At 37.7% G+C, this 20,889-nt stretch overlaps 1 protein-coding gene across 1 annotated transcript in view; it reads right to left on the bottom strand.

The window, feature by feature from the left end:
* Nucleotides 1–5,349: 5,349 nt before the first annotated feature.
* LOC148832877 (E3 ubiquitin-protein ligase HECW1-like) overlaps nt 5,350–20,889 on the bottom strand; it is a 91,481-nt gene continuing 75,941 nt past the window's right edge. Inside the window, exons 20-28 of the mRNA XM_088918095.1 lie at nt 20,126–20,246; nt 19,314–19,427; nt 18,196–18,348; nt 13,033–13,131; nt 12,307–12,436; nt 11,710–11,856; nt 10,320–10,434; nt 9,211–9,409; nt 5,350–5,461 (exon numbers count right to left, since the gene is read on the bottom strand). Of these exons, the coding sequence (XP_088774221.1) occupies nt 5,350–5,461; nt 9,211–9,409; nt 10,320–10,434; nt 11,710–11,856; nt 12,307–12,436; nt 13,033–13,131; nt 18,196–18,348; nt 19,314–19,427; nt 20,126–20,246 (1,190 nt within the window). The remainder of the gene's footprint in view (nt 5,462–9,210; nt 9,410–10,319; nt 10,435–11,709; nt 11,857–12,306; nt 12,437–13,032; nt 13,132–18,195; nt 18,349–19,313; nt 19,428–20,125; nt 20,247–20,889) is intronic.

Here is a 20,889-nt window from a genome sequence, read left to right on the forward strand (position 1 = left end):
TGGTGGTGGATCTGGGAATGCTTCTTATCGGCAGGGACTGGAAAGTCAGTCAGGGTTGAGGGGAAAACGGATGGTGCAAAGTGCAACACAGATGGTGCTTGAGTTTGCTTAGAATCTAAAACAAGAATGAAAATTCACACTTCAGTATAAATTCATCTATAGCACAAGGCCAAAGCCACCCTGATGTGGTCTGACAAGAAGATAATGAATTCCCTTCTCAACATCCTGATTTGAATCCAATGGAAAATTGGTAGTTAGGCTTGACAAGTGCATTCTGTCAAATATACTCAAAGAAGTTTGGCAAAATTGGAACAATTTTACCGGGAAGAATGAACAAAATGTTACCGATTGAGCAAAGCTGGTAGAGACATATCTGGAAATACTGATCTAGAGAGTCGAATACTTATATAATGAGTAAATTTCATTTTGTATATTTTTTTGCAGGTTGGTTGACATTCAACCTCTTCAGTCTGATTATAACAATTTTGAAAAAAAATAGTATTTACATTACTCATCATTCATTAAAATGTGTTATTTTTTGCAGGGTGTTAATTATTTTGTAAAGCTCGGTAAATACATTTTTATTATTGTATTATTCATAGTTTTGTGACTCAATATAGCCAATCAAAGGTTAGAATATTTTTTACTTGATATGAATTATTGTATGTCTTTCTTACTTCTTAAAACAAGGGAGCATAAAACAGAAAATATTTTGCTCAATTTTAAATCTGAATGCACCTGTGTATTTCCACTAGCCCTGATCTAGGTTCCAAGTTTAACAGTTCAGTTTTTGATTACTACAGTAGATCCAGAGATCAAACTCTGACCCCTGCTGGATGTGTAGGGAGAAGCAGTTAGGTAGATGACAGATCAACCCAAGTTTCATTCCCTAGGTTATATGACATAGGACAGTGTTTGGAAACCACTTTAAAGGAAAAGCTTAGTCGATAGTGGAAAGATACCAGTACAACTTTTACCATAATGATGATGAAAGATCTAGTATTATTTTCACCATGTAGGTTGCTAGAAATGGCACCCAAAGCACAGGACACACAAAGGCACCAGTTTTGTTTTCAAAATTACAATAAACACAGTTGTGCTATAATACTACAGCAGAATTAAGTACTGATACCAATTATCCTTCATATTGTTGCCTTTCTGATGTTGGATGTAGTGTTAATTTTTAATAGAGATATGAAAGCCATTGACATTACAGTGTTTTCAGTAGACAATAATGGCTGTTCTGTTAGAACTGTTGTAACTTATCTGCGTGATTGCTACTGGGAAACAAACCATCAAAATAGTTCCCTTGTCCCAGCTAGTGGTCAACTATTAGGACTCCTTACCTGTTTTTTTCAGTAAATGTGATATGGAGGAATTTTAGCACTTGGGAATCTCTGAACAAAGACAGGCCTCTTCACTTTCATTGGATATATTTAAAAATACAAGGGCATAAAATCAACGTTTTCTTACAAAATCTATATTAGACTATGAAGACAAAAGCAGACAAGAAAAAATATACATTCTTTCATTGTCTCCTTTATTCCCTTGGCTGATGTCAAACAAGCAACAAGCTGTGCATGGCAATTATATTTTTTATGTTCTGCATAGGACTATATAAAAGTTTTATGTTTTTCACAACATACAGTATGTCACTTGTTCCCTTTCCACAAATAATGCTGGCATTATAATGTGGAAAACCCAGATCACCCCAGTACACTTGTTATTTTAGGTCTTTAGCAAAGTATTTGCCTTTCTTACCCATCTTGTCTTATAAAAGAGGCAATATTTAAAATACTGGTCACCATGTACAGTAACCCAAACAATGGACTTCCACTCTTTCCTGTGAGCGTTTCCTTCTTAACACCTTATAGCCTGTTAGAGAAATGTCTCACTGTTGATAGAGACTGTCCAGTATGGATTATAAATATCACAACCTCGATATTCTTCAAAGGCTAGTGACATTTCACTAATATGTGGCAGAAAAGTGTTTAGTCTTGCCATGAATGTATTTAAATCTAAATGTTAGAGCATGCATTCGAAGGATGCTGTGATTAATGGGGTGGGGATTTTCTTTCAAATAAAAAAAAACAGCAAAAACAGTGCATTACAAAGTGATTGTTTATTGACATTCATCTACAGAGATATGATTAAATTGAAAGCACAGCCTGAGAATTAAGTGACCTGTTATAAAACCAAAGCAAATCAGCCATTTGATGAGCACATCCATGACAAGAGGCTTCTAGGGAGAACAATTATTAATAAAATAGTAAATACAAAATAAAATACAGACATGAGCAGGCCTGGTGAAAGCAGCTGAATGATATGGAGACAATGCTTTCAAAATCAGCATTCCGAAAGGTTATGGGATCTATAAGTGATGAATGAGTTCCAATGCAGTGCAGTTCACATCCTGACAATCTTTCCTGAAGATGGCAGAGCTATGAGCAACAGTTGGTAGAGGCACAGACAAAACCTTTAATAATTCTCCTTTTCTCTGTTTTTCATTTTTGCACAAAAATACTTCTACAGATCATTCTACAACGGTCATTTCAGATATTGGTTATGACTTTTAAAGAAATTATTATTATTATTATTATTATTATTATTATTTAGACAATAGGACTGATGACTGTAACCAGGGTGGCTGGGTAAACAAGAAAATAATCTAATCCATCATGCTTCATGAGTCAGTCAGTACTTCTCACACATTTGAATTATTGGAGTGCACTTTTGTGAGATTTATTATCTCCAGTTTTAGTTTGGCTGATGTCTTCATCTTAATACTTAAGTCATTCTTAATCTCAAGCAGTGACATACAATATTAAAAAGGTTTTACTGAGGCACATAAAATTTATGTTCTAATACAACAATTTCCACTTGGGCCACTATATACTGTACACATCTGTGATGTGGCAAGTGTTCATCTCATGCCATAACTTATACAGTATAGTGCATCTATGTATTCAAGCAGCCAAGGTGAGGCAACGGGTAACACCCTGGGGACTCACATAACATTTCATTATTACTGTATAAAATCAGTACTGAAAGAAACATCTTTACTAGAATGTTTCCTAAAGATCAACTTTTCAAATTTAGAATCTCCAAGTTTGATATTTCTCTTAACATTCATTATACTGTATCAGGAGGCTGCAAGACCTCATTTTTCAATCCCTTGCAGAACTGTTAAAAAACAGGAGTGTGAGAACTGTATTGAAATGGCTTTTCAATACTAAATGAAAAGTATTAATAAAAAAACAATGAGAAATTATTAAGTCCCAAAGGGCATTATTTGGCTAGTTTATTTAATATTTTTTATAAAATACTAAATAATCCATAGATGAAACAGTAACATATATTAAACATTGATTTTTCTCTCAAAGAGGCTGTTAATGTTTTCTTCTTCATAGTCCCATAAGTAACATAATTTACAAATCAAATGAATTAATCCAATTTACAGTATCTTGAATGCAATCCTTTTCCAACCTGGGCCTGAAGACTGGATGGCTGCAGTCATGATCTGGCACCAATTTACAAAGTGTAGAAGATATATAGATATTTTCTACAGAAAGGTAGAAAATAAATAATTAAAAAAAAAACAATGTGCCCCATGTTTCACTGTGGCAAACCCCAAAATGGGCAATTTCCCTGAGGGGAACATAATTATGGAGGCAAAATAAAATGCAGCCCATATCAGTTGGTACAACTGCAACAATGTAATATAGGTGCTGTAACTGTAACTGCAAGTAAGATGGCAGGGGTGACTATCTGTAGTCAGCAGAGTCATATCACACAGGGGAATCTGATCCATCCCATTTACACAAATCATTAGGGTAGCTCTCACAGGGTCCTCAAACTCCAAATGAACTCCTTGACACAGGCCTTGACACATATAATTGTTTTTTTTCCTGTACCATATAAGAACCAAAAGGTGTTTTTTCCAATATAAATAATATTCATTAATAGTAGAGCTTTGTTGATGTGGACTTGTGTCCACTTTGTGCAAAGCTCAGACCACAAAATAGATACTTATCTGTATTGCGGATTTACCTGCTGCACATTTGTTCAAACCTTCTCTGAAACATTTTAGCTGGTTTGTTTGCTACAGAGACATAAATTTGTACAGTATACATAGTTTTATTTCATTTACTTCCCTTTTTTTGATTTAGGGGTTGTGAGAAATTTAAGCATCTTCACACAAACCCTCCATAACCCCAAGAATCTCCTTTCTAAAAATAAAATAAATCTTTTAATAATTTAAGATGTTGTAAGGTAAAATAAAAAAAGAAAACGGTTCAAAGCTGTGACTCCTCTGTAAAAATGGCTGTCTCCAGTTGCAATGAAACTATGTTAATGTAGTATAAAGACAGTTCTCACATGAAGGTGGTGACAGATGCTCAACTTAATTTCTGTCAGTGAACAGTTACTTCAGAAATTTAATAGGAGATTTTATAGTTCTATTTTTTTTTTACCAGAAACAAACACAAACTCCAAATACTTCTAAACATGTAAGGAATGAAAACACAGACCTTATTTGTCATCTTTCATCTCCTTTCATTTCATGCTGCGTATTTCAAGTAAACACCATCAAGCTTTGCAGTTCCAACCAATGGTATACTGTATATTGTAGTAAGCACCAGGATATCTGAGATCGTTTCAGGTGTTCTGGGAAGAAGGCCAACCCACACTGCTCTGTCACGAGGTGAAGGGGACATGAAGCCTGATTAGCAGGGTTCTGAACGTCTAATGCTTCACTTCCCCTGTGTAACCCAAATGGTGCCCTCAAGTAAAGTCATTCTTAAAATTAAAAAAGAGGGATTTTTTGCAAAAAGACATGATTCTCCGTACAAAGAAATTCCATTAAAAAAAGAACATTGTTTGGCTTGTAGTCACTAAACATTCTTCCTCTGCAGTCTCCAGGAATGCGTGTGCACTGGTGCACGGTAACTGAGGGTGATGACCTCACCTACAGTGGATGCTGACCTGCCATCGCAGGCTGATGCTTCTCCTGCTGCCCCAGTGATGCGGCGAGATGTGGGGCGGATGAAGTGCACAGTGACATAAAGCAACAGCTCAGCGGAACTGATGGGGTTGGCGGACACGTGAGCAACATCAAGGCGCTGAGTAGGCTGGAGCCAGGTATTTTGTATTGCATACATCTCGCTTTGTGCAAGAGCTCAGAGAAGGTCCATTACATCAGGTGAGTTACACACATGCAGAAAAGTTCTTTTTAGTCCTGACATACTGTACATATGGGAAGTAAAAAAAAAAAGAAATTGTTTGCAGAAAATTATATGAAAAAAGGGGATATTTCCCAGCCATTTAACAGAGGTCAGAAGTCTCTGGTCTTCACTCCAGCCCAAATGTGCTGGTTTCCTCCACAGCTATCAACATCTTCTCATACAGCATTGTATAAGAGGGGTAGGGAGGGAGATCAAGGCGGTTGAAACATGTGTGAGCCCTGTAAACAAGAAGCAGGTGAAAAAAACTGGGTTAGGTTTTCACAAAGAGGCCACAAGGCTGTAATCATAAAATACTCATCACTACCGTAAGCTTTACCACCACCATTACTTTCCTAATTAGAAAACAACAGTGAGAGATGACGAAGCAGTTTAAACCTTTTCAGGAAGCCAATTTCAGAGTAACCAAGCTCAGTTTAAATTGCCTTTTCCTCTGATTTTGTATAACTACAGTAACATTACATTTTGGTATTCAAAATGCCAGTAAATTTGGTGTTGCAGATAATGTTTTGGCCCAAGAAAAGGTAGGAAATGAGAGAATACACAATTCCTTATATTCCTGTAAATTCTTTATATTGTATATGAAGTATATTTATTGTATTGTATTAATTGTATATTTATTTACTCCTTTAGTTTGCAGATTGTTTTTTCAACGCTAAAATAAACTCAAATTCAGAAATAAATAAAGAAATAGAACTACAGTATTTTAGTTAATAACTAAAGATAATACTGCTACTTATAACTCTGTAACAGTAAGGAAAGATTTCCAAATTACACAGAAAAAATAAGTCTATACCTACAGTACCTGCAGAAACTTAACATTCTAACCTTCTGTCCAGTCACTTCAAATCTATTTCCATGGAATGACACCAAAAGATTCCCTGGCTTTGAGACACTCTTATACATTGGCTACAACCCCATGTGCTATCTCTGTGCCCCAGGGTATCTGATACCCTAGAAATTCACGGAGGCGACAAGTTGCTACTATTATTCTCATATACATTAGCCTTGATTTCTGAAATCAAAAACAATTTTCCAAAAACTGCCAGTAAACATAGGACATCGTTGTTCAGTATTAGTTGATCTGTTTATTTTGCAATGTCTTGAAGACATGAGGAATACTCAATTCCCTCACCAATCATGCGTTGGAATACTAATGCTGGTTGTTACAGTACATATCCTGATACACAATGAAAACAAATTGCAAAGCTTTACATCAATGCTGGTTACATTTTAAATAGCAATCTGAGTAGTATTAATCCTTGTATTTAAAATAACAAAGCACAAGTAATACAATTTCATAAATTGCAAGGTAAAGTACGTAATGTTTGCTATTTGAGTTCAAATTGCAAAAATTAGATGCTGAATAATCTGAATAAATACAGTAGCTGATCAAAAAGCTATGATTTTAATTAAAGATTAAGAAATGATACAATTTACCGCCTGAGCACGGAGAGTTGCCAGGTTACTGCTGGCATGATTGAACCCATTTGTCTCCAAGAGAAATTGCCCAGAGCTGTTATGCTTGAACAATCAGCAGACTGGTCCAGACAAACTAGGAAACTGGCTCTGTGTGTGACAGACCATGCCCTGGAAGGCAGGGAATCCACATCTGTTACATCTGTCTGATCCATCTGCCTAACGATTTTCAGACTGCGGCAGCTACAGCGTGAGACATTTCCAGAAGAAAAAACTTGTGCTTGAGTAGAATGACTGTAAATTGGCAACTGCATGTAAATGGTCTGCATAAGATGTTAATGGATAAAATGCTAACACTTAAAAAACAGCATTATTTGTGAGTCAGAGAACAGCTGAAGTTGCAGCAGAGAAAAGGTTAAGTGTTTTATTCACAGGTGAATTTCATCTTGCCCTCAACAGACCAGACTGAATATAACATGTGTGGAGACATCATGATGTGCACTGTGCCTCTTGAGGAATTATATGGAGACATCTAAGAGAAATATGCCAGATACTTCCAATAGATCTGAAAATAAACCTAATATATTAGGTTTCTATAGAGAACTGGGATATTTCTGTAGAAACCGATCAGTTGTCTGTGGGTTGTTTTCGTAAAGGTCATGCCTGTCGATGGGGTTGTCTAAATGAGAATAAATCTTCTTTAAAACAGGAACACCTGTTGTGCAGATGGAGGGAAGCCTTACTGCTCAGAAATACATTGATAAAGTCAACTCGAGCCAACAGTTGTCCTGTTCCTGCAAGCCAATCTATAAGAGTTGATTTTCCACCAGGTCAATGCTAGAGCACACAGTGCAGGGATTATAAAGGCATGAAAGAACAGAGAGAGAGAGAGCACCAGCAGGGGGAGAGGACAACGCTGTCTTCCCCAAGAGTGGACCCACATGTAAGAGCTATGATCCCATAGGGGTTCCGACAGAAAAGGACAGACCCCTGAAAGGGGGTACTGGTGGGTCTGCTGTATGTTGCATGGTGCAGCTGGAAGTGCGTTCCCTGGAGATCTTCACTCCGGTGTGGTCGTGCCCCAGGGGGAAGTGAAAGGTAAGTATTATTGTGTGAAAGAGAGTCTTGTGGTCATTATTGTGAAAGAGTGAATGCATAATTAAGCCTAGACTAGTGCTGTGGTTACAGAGAGTGTGTTGCAGACCAGAGAATAGAATATGCAGCCTGTCTGGCTCCTGACTCTGTGGGTAATGAGTGAATAGTTCTAATAGGTAGCTGCGTCAGGCCGCTACAAGCTCACCTTTCAGTTCTGACATACTGAAATACATTTAATTTCATGTTGTCATTACTGAAAACATATCAGGGTTCTTTGATCTAGACTTTTGCTCACATTGCGAATTTGTAACTTTGTTTGAAAATATTTAACTGTTAAATGAACAGTGGATTAAATGTATGTTTCTATAATTTATGTTCTGTTTGTATATCGCAATATATGTAAATGAATGCAATTAGGACTTATAGTATATATATCATAGCTATAGGTGTGGCACAGTGGTTATAATTGCTGCCTTACAGCACTGGGGCCCTGGGTTCGGTTCCAGACCTGGGGTGCTATCTGTGTGGAGTTTGTACTGTATGTTCTCCCTGTGTTCATGTGGGTTTCCTTTAGGTGCTCTAATTTCCTCCCACAGTCCAAAAACATTCTAGTAGGTTAACTGGCTTCTGTGGAAACTGTCCCTAGGTATGAGTGTGTGCATCTCTGTTTGCCCTGTGATGGACTGGCTTCTTGTTCATGGTACTGTATACCCTGCCTTGCACCTTGCTGGGATAGGCTCTGGCTCCCTTCTGATGCTGAATTAAAAGTAGCTGTTAGAAAATGGACGGATGGATCATAGATATGTCCATAGTTAGGACTGTTTTGTCTTTCTTTAATGAATGTGATTTCAGGAGTGCTGAAAGTGACAAAGAACACAGAGACTGATACACACAAGCATACTTCAAGGATGCAAAGCAAAGTTCTAATGCCTAATACAATTTGAAAATCCATTCAGCTGAGCAACAGAGAATGTGTAAATCACTTTTCTGAGATCAGATCCTGCCACAAGTTTTCCAAATTTTCTAAGGAAGTGGCTTCCTAACATTGCTATAAGTTCTAGTTGAGACCAAAACGCCTTGGCAATTTCCTGTATGCCAGGCCGTTGGCCCCAGCAATAATACATGTGTAACGATAACTTTGTCTGCCCAACCCATCCATCTGGAAAACTGGAATAGGAAACAACATATGGAAGCAATTACGCCTGCAAGATTCTTTGTGAGGCCTGGGCTCCACTCTGAACACTGTACCAACTGTAATGGAAACAAATGCAAAAGCAGTATTTCAGACTCCTGTCCTGTAGGTAAATATTAAGACCGTCCATTTACATAGGACAACAGGGAATGGACAGCACCTGGCTCATTAATGAGAATGGAATAAACATTGAGACCAGAAAAGACCAGAAAATTCCAGCTCACTTATTGCCTGCAGCATGTCCGTTATGTAGATGCACCGTACCTGGGAAGAGAAGTGACTTTGCCCCATTTCTCGATACAGAATCTCCTGAGACCGTTGCTTCCCCTCAAGGCGGCGAAGCCCTCGTACGGAACACTGGAAGTGCCCGTCACAAACTGCAGCAGACGAAGCCTCTGCTCATTGTTGAAGCGCTCCACAGCGGCCCAAAACCACCGGATCACGATGTGCCCATCATGGTATCCTGGAACACAAGCCCCGCAGCAACTCAACACATATTGTAAGGAGTTGACCGATCTTGGAGACAACAACATGCAAGAAAGCATGTTGACTTGAATCTAGAGATGACACTGATATATATTATGTTGGTAGAGAGGTTCGTCTTAATACTGTATGGTTAGCTTTAAATTATATAATTTTGGTGTCCATTATGATTAAAGCTCTATTTTTAAAGCTTTCATATTATGACAACAAACCCTGTGCTTAAATTTCCCAGGGGAAAATTTCCAGTCATGTCATTTTCATGATTAAGTAACAGAATTGTTACTTACTGCAACTAGCAACTACATTAAAACTATAATAGATCATGCCTTATTGCGGACACTAATGAAAACCTAGAGATTGAAGGCTAACTGACTGACTGCCAGTCAGATTTATCAGTAATCATGAAAATCATGAAACAAGAATTTCAGGCAGACTTGTTTCTCTAACTTTTCTGCTGCCGAACCTGCACAAAAGTAAAGCAACTTTCTAAACCACATACAGAAATAAAGGTGAAACATTACATGGTGCTATCATTGTAAATTTTCTCATTTTACATTTCTAAAATTAAAAATATATGCATGACGATGACAGAGAGTATGGGGTATTACATATTTACAAAGCCCATGTTAAATGTACAGTATAATGTGGTGTGGATATTGTAAAATACATTTACTAAGTGTAGCATCCCTAAAGTGCATCAATCCCTAAAGCGTAGCCGAGATAACACAATAAGATCAACAAAATTAATAAAATCCTAGAGGGACACATGAAATCTTATAAAACACAACAAAGGAGGAAAAGATTAACTTAATTCACAAATATTAAATCTTTCCCCAAAGGCAGTACAATTACAGGATCCAGCAGGTGTGCGACACCTGGGCTATACCCACCTCCTCTGTACTCTGTGTTGTTCCTCCAGTCATTCAGGTCAATCTCTGCAGTTCCAGCAATCACCAGCTCCAACTCCCTGGCGTCAAACACTGAAACCAGCCTGGAGTCCACCACCTGAGGCCCGAGGAAGACGCCATTTCTCAGAGGTTATGAAAACATAAACACATTTCACACTGGGAACGATGTGAAAGGAGAATCTATGGACAAGTACTGTACATCGCCTCCTCTTCCAGATCCCTGGCAAACTTGAAACGAAAGCTGTGATAAATTCAGCAAGACCAAACAGAAAACAGCATCATTCCTTTTGTTCTAGATGATGTACTTTAGAGTGGTAAATCTGTAAGTCAAGCTTTCAGGAACATATAGAACTTCAGGACTGCCTCTCCTACTCTCCCTTCTGAGATGGAAGCACTAAAATTATGTGAGAACACCCTTGTGTCTTCCGGAAGTTCATTCAGTCAAATAACACTTTCCTATAAAAAATTAGTTTAAGCCTATCTATAAGGTGTGTCTGAATGGGAAGGCAAAAGATGCTTTTACTTTCTCTTATTTACAGTAGATGGTTCTTATTTCATTATTAAGATTTTATTTATTTTGATTTATAATTCACAAGTGGGGCAGATGCCTAGCTAGCTTACCAGGCCTTCTGAAATTAAAGTAAATGTTCAAGCAATAGTTGTCATCAGGGAATCTGATCTAAAGAATCATGCTAATTTGGCTAATTATACCATAGCCAGCTTCCATCGTACAGTGGTGTTTCATCCAGGGTCATGGGAAGATGCAGCTTGGCACAGATGACACAGGAACAAGTAAAGGTTTATCCCACGCTGAAAAGAGAAGAAAGGAAACACAATGTTGTTTCCTTTCTTCTCTTTTTAGCATGGAATAAACTTTTACTTGTTCTTTTGCAGCCTACACATGCTGATGCGGCTACCTACAGTACTTGAGCTACTACAGTCGACACAGGTTGCAAAGCAGAACTACACTCTGAAGAGAATGTTAAGTATATCACAGGCCAAACACAGGACAATGAAGACACAAATTCACCAAGCCAGCATGTCATTGGAAGTTAAGGGGAAACTGAGGCACCTGGAGGAATCCAATGTGAATATGGAGAGAACTTTGTCATCCTGTAAAGCGCTTTGAGAAGCCACCTTTAAAGGCGCTATATAAAATAAAGTTTATTATTATTATTATTATTATTATATAACATGCAAACCCTATACAAAAGACGCCATTGCCTGCAACCAAACGCAGGACTCAAGAGATCATTACAGAAAGCAAAGAATATGTACAGCAGATGAGTGTAAGCACAATGTTTAAGTATGGCACCTAGAAGAGGTGGAGAAGGAGCCAGTATAACATCACTGGACATCTCTTCAGGCTTACCTCATAAAAGCCCCGCACCAATGCTTCTGTCTGCTGCACCACCCCGCGCTCCACTCTCCACTTCACCATTCGCTCAATGTACTCCTTCTTGTTCTTCTCCGTCACCTGCAGATTGGCGCCACCTGACCTGAGCTCCCTTTCTGTTACCTATGGAAGGAAAAGCACATGTTGACACAAAGAAGAAGGTAATTAATGGCAGATTCTTTATACACTAGCAGTGTATAGAGCAGTGTATTCTCTATACACTAGCAGTCGACTTTCACAAGTACAGCATGAAGAGAATAAACTCCACAGTCTTTCTGAAACATGTTAAAGTATTATACTATACATAAAATTGGAAAATTCTTCCAGGGAATCTAAGGATGTGAGAAGAAATTTCCATTTTTATTTCTCAAAATAAGCTCTTGTTTTTCTTTCTGAATTTAAACTTCCTATTTTATGATGAAGGCTTGTCCACTTGGAACAGGGTGGGACCTGTTTCCTCTTGATTTGCATATGTGAATTTATCAGGCTTCACTAGCCCAAAAATACAATACTGTATATATAAAGCCAAAACACTCTTCCACGGTTGAAGACATTTTTGCAGTGTAGCCTTACCTGACCAAAGACCTCCTCATTTACAGTGAAGGTTAGGTCCAGGATGTCAGTGATGTCGTTGTCTTTCATCCATTGTAGACTTTGGTGGAACTCCTCATCCAGGTACTCTAGGTCACTCAGGTCGCATGGTCTGCCAGACAGAAAAGCCTCCCACTGTAAACTCACTTCACATAAACCACTAGGGTTCATTCAATTACTGTATGCATCCGCCAGCTCTCTACTGATATCATTCACCAAGATCTAAAATGATAAAAACATATAGAGTTTATGCAGCTCTTTAGTTGCTTGTGTATTTATCCATCTCTGCGCATGTACTGTACATACGTGTACTGTCATACAGATAAATGTAAGCTACTGTAGTATATTATGTTTCAAGCCTCTTTGTTGAACATCTTTATTGCTATATTCTTCAATCAGTTGTGAGGTGTAAGAAGTTGTCAAAACTGCTGTTAAATACAGACTCCAAAGCCCTTTTCAAAGCTTATTCTAGTTGAGTTATTCAGTACAGTAACAGAAATATAGAGTAGTACAGATACTTAAACACATTTTAAATTTTATCATTATGTTAACTTCCTGTGTGCTTTGGCTCTGGTAGTGACCATCAAGTGAGAATGAACTCTTGTCTGATACAGGTATAGAGGGGGCACAGCTCCTGTTGGAGGTGAAGTGTACTGGGACTGCAGGGGCCCGTCACAATGATGTGGTCCAGGATGAGTCTCAACTCACAGCCTCAGAAGAGCTTTGTAGAAAGGCCTGGTGAAGAACGCGTCCAGCAGGTACTGATGGATCAGCGCCAGCCCAAGGATACGCCCACTGAACCTGAACCTGCTCAACACAGCACAACACAAGTGTCAGCACCACCATTACAGACATTTCTGGGCAAATCTCCCGAGTACTGTGGCAGCTCTCTCACATTTTAACATGGTACAAATCAGGTACATTTTTCCATTATTTCCCACATTATCCTTATTAATATAAATATCATTATTATCAGAACTGCTTTAATGTTTTATCTTTATTTGCATTCATTTTGCTGTCCTTTACTATTCTTTATGGTGTTTCTAAACTTAGACTCATCTCCTTTGGAGCCTCATCAGCATGAAGGATTCCTGTAAAAAACATTTCAAGCCTTGAGTATATTGAATCCCAAATAATGTCTCTCAGTTCTTTTGCAACCTTTTCCTTATTTACTGTCATGTATAATAATACTGCACATATTAGCTGCTATTTAAAGGAAGTTATTAGCAGAAGTGAAAAATAACAAGAATCAATTTTCTGCACAATAGCCCAAAACACCTGAAAAGTCTGCAATATAATCTGTTTTCATGGTATTAATGAAATATGGTAAATATGGTAATTATTTGTTTTCAGAATATGATATACAGTAGACTGCACAGATACTACAAATCATACAAAGAGAAAGCATAATTAGAAAAAACATGTCTATCTGTTGATAGCTATCTGTCTACCTGTTGGCAGTCCTTCACTTTCAGCATTCACATATCATGGGTTGACCAGCATGCTTTGGAGAAATCTTATGTCTGTACAGTAGGTGATTTAAATCTAAACAACCAATCACTTAGTGATTCAGTTGAAAAGGGTTTGTTTGTCCTTGGTGATCAGCTAACCGAAAGCTTTACCGAGTTGTAATGCCAATTTTTTTCAAAAATTACATTCACTGCTTCCTCCCAGATTTCTTTCTTTTCCAATGGCCTGTGGCAAACACTGGTCTTCCAGTTATAACACTGCTTTATTTACCATGGGGCACCTCAGGAAGACATCAGTAGCCTGCCTGAGGGCTCAGACACAATCCCTCCACAACAGGGAGAGCTGGGGAATTTAATCTGTTACGTGATAATGCAAATCAGCAAGGAACTGACACCCTATCCTCGTGGCATAAGCAGCTTTGACAGCTTTGGCAGCTCCACTCACCCCTAGTGCCAAGACACACGCAGCCTGCCTGTGAGAGAATCTCCCTCACCTGAGTTCCCTGCAGGAGCCTATGAATCATTTCAATACCTTTAAACTTGTAAGCTTCAGCAGCTCTTTTCTCTATATACTGTATAATTCAACTATGATAGAAAGTATTTCTAGATTTTGGCAAAACGCCCATTCAGTACTTCATAACAGATTTCCCTTACAGAGGCTGATGTAAGTTCTTATAAACTAAGTTAATAGTTATCTCAGTACATGTATCCATTCATCCATTCTCCAACCAATACAGGTTGCAGGGGAGCCAGAGCCTGTCCTTACACTGCAATGCAGGTCAGACACACACACCCACACCAGGGCCAATTTTCATAGAAGCCAATTAGCCTACTGTACCAGTATGTCTTTGGACCGTGGGAGGAAACCCATGTGAACACAGGGAGAACATGCAAGCTCAGGTAGCACTCCAGCTCCAGAATTGAACCCAGGGCCCCAGCACTGTTAGGTGGCAATGCTAACCACTGCACCACCAAGCTGCTCATTATTACATTTACAATAGCCAGCTGTCTACACAAAAAAGCCAGTAATTCATATGATAATAAACATAAATTGACTAGTGGTTTTGTGTGTATTAAATCAATATTATGTAATAATACTTAATAAAATATTATGCAATAATATTTACAAAGCTATAAATGGTATAAATATCAAACAAAGCATAATCATACTTCTGCCATAGACAATCCAGCATTAAACTACTGCTTCAGTGATCTGTGGGGTATTATAGTGAATAATAGTTTGATTAAGGAGTCTTACTACTAATACAAATGCTATAAATAAGAGATTATTCAACCTATCATTATAAGGTTCATGATGAAGCCATTGCTTATTTTTCAGGCAATTTTCTTAGTAGTTAAAAATTTAAAATACACCTACCTACCATATATACAAAACATAATGTATGTACTGTATATAAATCCATATTTATTTCTAGATGGGACATTTGTATTTATTTGTTTACTTACTTTTGGAATCACATGGCATATATCCTAGGAAAAGCAGGACAAAGGGGCTGAAGTGTGACAGTGTCCTGTATTCTTCCTACTGTGCAGCTTTGAAAGGTGTTTCCACTCAGAACAATTTTACTCTCCCCTGCTGCACCTGTATGCAACCAGTCAGTGAGAACCACTGTATCTCAAATTTCAGCTGCAATCTTTAAGTGTACAGGACATAACACTGGCCGCCCATTGACAAATGACATGTACAGTAAACTCTATGGTAAAAAAACATGAAAGGAGAAAAACTGCAGGACTCAATTTCCACCATAGGACAGCCTGGAGTATTTATAAACTTGCCATAAAAATATTAATCATACTTTGAGTTTTCAGGAATACATCATTCATACTGTATACAATTTGGACACCAGATTTATTCCACAATATTTTGTAAGAAGGAAAAAAAAACCAAAGTCTTTAACGAAAGGACTCAAGCTGGAAGATCATTAGTCAAGAAAAGTCAAGAACACACTTAAAAGACCTAAGGCTACAAACACAATACAGACTTACTTTCAGAAGCATAGAGATCACATCTTTGATAAGAGAAAAACTTCTACATCAATATGGTTTAAAAATAAATTTATCACACAGATTTTGTATAGCCATTTCCATAAAGAAGAAAACCAGTATGGTGTTAAGATTTCAAACAATGCTGGTGAGGAACATTTTGATTAATTTCTGACACCTTAATGAGGCACAATTAAGAGGGGATGAATCAGCTTATTTATATACAGTATAAAAATAAACTGTCCTGAAAAAAATTCAAAACTTGTTTTTCTACCATTTTGCTGCAAATGTTCCTCAGAATATTTCCAATTTTCACACCAGCACACACACCTAGCATTTGACCTACAGTATATGTTATTGTATCAAACTGTCCAAGTCTAAAACATTGATCTGTTTACATTTTTATAAAGGAAGCATATAGTAAAATGTAAATAAACGTTCAAATTGTGACAAATATTTTATTTTTGTGTTGGTGTCCATTGTGTACACAACTTATGGTGCTGTGTTTTCCACATCAGGAGCATATGTCGGAAAATTTTCAATTTTTATAAAGCCTTTAGAAAAATAGAAGCTCTGTTCTGTTTTTGACATGAGTTTCCAAACTTTTTTTTTCCTTTTTGTGTGATTAGAGCTTTTCCAAATGAGTCTGTTTACAAGTTACAACAGGAAAATAAGACTGAATTTAGTTTTCTTTTTCAAGGTACAGCATGATTGCCTGAGGAAAAATACAGTTTTGACAGTAGCTATCAATTCACAGGGCTGTAAAAACAGAAAATGCGATACATTTGTCTTCCTCCCTCGGACCTGCTAATTAATGACCTGACACAGTGGCTGCCTCAAGCAGTAACCTCATTGTTCTGAGTTGAGCTAATTGTGGTGCCATGTTTACTATTTCTTGTCAGAGAAGAATTTTTATTATTTTATCATTCTTTGGCTCATAAATAATGAACAACCAGCCAGCCACTTTGTTGATTTTCAAAGTGACAGAGGTCTTGTGAAGGAACGTTGTTGTTGTTTCTCAGGAGTATGTGTTTTGTTGATTAAGTTTTAATTTTCTTTTCTTTTGTTATTTAAGCTCAAGAGAACATGGAATACTGTTTTTTATGACCAGGGACAAATTAAGTTGGACAGGGTAAAAAACAGAAATTGTGACCCTGGTTTCAGTCAGTGAAATGCTGTAAATGAATGAAAGGTACTTATAATATAACCACTCAACTCAAAAATATATATTTTTAAAATGTTTAAAGTTCAAGCAGGTAGAATACAATTATACCAATTCTATTGTGGTTCTGCTGTGAAGTGTTTAAAGATAGATATGTAATTTATGTTTTTGTGTCAGTAGCATTTAAAAGATACTTGAAACCACAAAACAATATTTTCCTTGGAACATGTAAGCACATGGGTGGACCATCACATTGTTATGCTGTTATATGATGTGGTAACTAGATCCAAATTAACAAAGATCTTTTGTCCCTAAATAAAACACTAAAGAATGTAAAACAAAGCAAAAAGTGATGCCCCTGAGCCTATAATATATCTTACAGTATATTGTTATTGACTAATTTTCTAAGACAAAACTACTAGGACACAAATAAATATTCCTTATTCTTTTTTTTTGCCTTTCATAAGTTCTGGAAGACAGTTAATTACTGGTAATGTGTTCCACCTAATCTGCAGAATAGTTTGAGGTGACATGGATAGATTAGGAAAGTTGATTTACAGCCAATATTTTTCTTCTCCGAAGAACTCTTGAGGGACACAGCAACTTCAAACATAACAGCAAGATGCTGGACTTTCAGAAGATTTTTGTGTATGTTATTCTACAGTGCACAGTATCTGTGTTTTAGCAGGGGTTCAGCATGTACAGCAGAATGCCATGGGTGACCATTGTAAAACCTAGAGGCTTAAGTTGCCGAGCTTGGAGATGAGAGATGGAGTAGGTTATTTACTGTAAAAATGAAAGGCATTTTGTAAAGTTTTAATAACCCAGAGCAATGCATCAGATCGAGGCTAAAATGGCCAAATAAAATAATGATAAAAAAAGTCTAGAGAATTTATAAGAACCATGATATGATTTTACATGAAGCCACCAGAAATATCAGAAAGGTTGCAAATAAGAGAAGGTTACTGTATGTGGCTTACTAATCTCATTTGTTTCTCCAAAGGCTGAGCACGGGCAGCAGTTATACATACACACTGCTTGGAGAGAAGTGATATTAAAATGGCAAACCCAGAACAGTACTTAGACAATACTAGGAACAAGTCACACAAGGCAGTAATAATATTGCCATCTGCACAATTGCCTCACCTGGGACAAATTACAAACCCTGTCTTTTTCTTTTGCTGAAGATACAAAGAAGTAAGAAGCCCAGGAAAAGAAAAACAAAGAGCACTGTACCATTCCAGATGATTTTCCACAAATGCTGACATGGGGCTGATCTGCACTGTGTATGTGTCATTAGCAGAATACTCAAACAGGCCATAGTACGGGTTGAAGAGCTCCTGGGATAGCAGGAAAAAGAACTCCCTGGAGGGTCCACTATAGTCCAAGCTGTGTAAAAAACCCAAAGATGTAATCAGATTGGGTGCAGCATTATTCAAAAATAGTATGGTAAACTAGAGAGAATCCAGAACACCTCTGTAGCAATTGCTCAGAATTACACATAGTAAATACTGATAAATTCAACAGTTGTAGGAAATGGTGTTATGAATGACAATGGATGTTCCGATAGTAAACCTCAAGGTGCCATGGTTAACCTTTATCCACATATGTAACACAACTTTCTAATATTTTTAGCAATTTGTAAAGCTCTAGTATCGAGAGATTTCGAATGTGAGCAACTGAGATTGTTATAATTTTAACCCAGCTGGCTGATGGACAATATCTGGGTCATAAAGACAAGTCCATTGGAACCCCAATCACCATCACCAGGTGGAATGAACCAAGGAGCTGCTGCAAGGGTAATGCTGGGGTGGAGGGAGGGATGCACAGTAGTGAAGGCTTTGTATGAGCACATGACATGCATGGGGATTTCCTCTGGAGCTTTCTGACTGTATTTTAGGGGTTCTTAGTTAGAAATGTGGAGTTGGGTACTTCTGAGGGGTTTTTATAGGGATGGGGAATGGTTATTTTTATATAGATATTTTGTATTGTATTTTATTGTGTTTGGAAAAATATAAACACAATTTGTTCCCTCCCACAAAATCAGAAACTGTATGTCTGAATTTTTAGTTTGATGCTTTGAAACTGTTAGTCAGCATCAATTCTAAGAATGTTTGTCAATGCCTACCACCCCTAAACATGATACCAACACATGCATACGGTTTTCATGATCAGCTGAAATTTTCATGATTCATACACATGCTGTACCGGCCACACGAGAAATTTCATGGATACAGAACAGAGATAATGCAGAAATGTCGAGAGACTGCATGACTGTGCAATCCGTTTAAAGTTTTTTCCGTTTGTACGAAATGCTGCGATGCAATGGTCACTCTTGCTGTGGATCTGCCTACCCCTCCTCTCCTACGAAGGTGACATAGAGCTTGTTCCTCTGGAGCTCCTTTCGTGAGTAGGCCATCACCTGATTAAAGGTGCCTTCCAGCAGGTGGTCTCGCCGGATAATCAACCTGCAACACACCAGTTAGTGATGAAGAGTCACAGGACTGAGACAGGACAGGTTTTAAAATATTGAACATCAGAACAGTTGCAAGACTCCCAGTATTATTGATTATTGATCATTGTGTATATATATAGATACAGTACCTCCCTATAGATGTAGTGTGTACTGAATATCAATTGCCAGTGTCACAACACTAAGTCCTTGATGTGTAAATGGTACCGGGTACAGAGACTCTCTTAATTCCTCCTTTGTATAGTTCACATCTATTATGAATATTTACAACAACAACAATAATTTTGTCATTTTCAAGCTTTGAGACTGGTTCAACTTTTCAAAAGACTGCAAAACAGTGTCAATTGCAGCTTTAGGAGCACTCGCCTATATGAAACATTGCACACAAATAAACTTTAAGAAAATTACGTTCTGTGATAGCATTATTTCAACACACCTCTGCAGTGTATGAGATTCAGACCCAGTTGGATTCTGTTGTAACTGTTGTAAAATAGGAGTGTCACAGTGAGCAATTGTAGGCTTTTGAAACTCATTTGCTCTTTTTGCTGAGCAGACAGCTTTATAAAAAGTGACTTATTCTTACATCACCTGATGACCCAATCGGCCTCAAAATGTGCCACGTGAATATCTCTACCATTACACAGTGCCCTTTCATGTGGAGTATCTCGTGTTACACCTGTGACATGAGCTTACTTGATTTTTCCTGGCCCCTGGCCGTAGCCCTTGGCCTCCAGCTTCCTGTAAAAGTTGCGGAGCTTGGCCTCGAAATCTCTCCGGTACGGTGCAGGAGCTCTGGCACTAGCCCTCTGCAGACCTGCCATTAAAAGCACAGCATTCTTACTTTCTACAGCCGAGCGGACCACTCTGTACATGAGCCTTAGGGGAGGTCGCCATGCTCTTCAAATGTCCAAAACGTTCAGCATTTATAGGTTACATCTAATTACTGCTTACATTTACAGCATTTACTGGACAACCACTGTGAATCTCTTATCTACAGTAGCTCTAACTTTCTCTCATTCGTCTAGTCAAAATTCATAACAGTCTCTTAACAAGCTTATCTTAAATCTTATAATGTTCTGTACAGAAGAGACTGGCAGTGCTCACATGGTTTTTTTTTCATTTTGTTATTAATTTTCACATCATTTCGTGAGTGCTGAGTACTGAGTACTGTGAAAGTCACTAATAATGTGTGGATTCATGTGCTGTAGAGGGAGAAGTTATTCATTATGTAGAAATCATGTAATGTAAAACCATACAATGAAGAGTCGCTAATGTACATTACAGATTCACACAAAAGTATGGATTTTTAAAAAATGATAAAGATTACTTTACAGAGGGTCATTCAAAGTTGCTCACGTAAAATTTAAAGGTTGTCCCAGATGTTTAACTATACTGAGAAGCATTTCAGTGACCCAAGGACTGTTTCTACAGTACAGAATGTACTGTATAATATCAGA

The sequence above is a fragment of the Atractosteus spatula genome, chromosome 6, assembly GCF_055471065.1.
Source record: "Atractosteus spatula isolate fAtrSpa1 chromosome 6, fAtrSpa1.hap1, whole genome shotgun sequence".
Taxonomy (NCBI): domain Eukaryota; kingdom Metazoa; phylum Chordata; class Actinopteri; order Semionotiformes; family Lepisosteidae; genus Atractosteus; species Atractosteus spatula.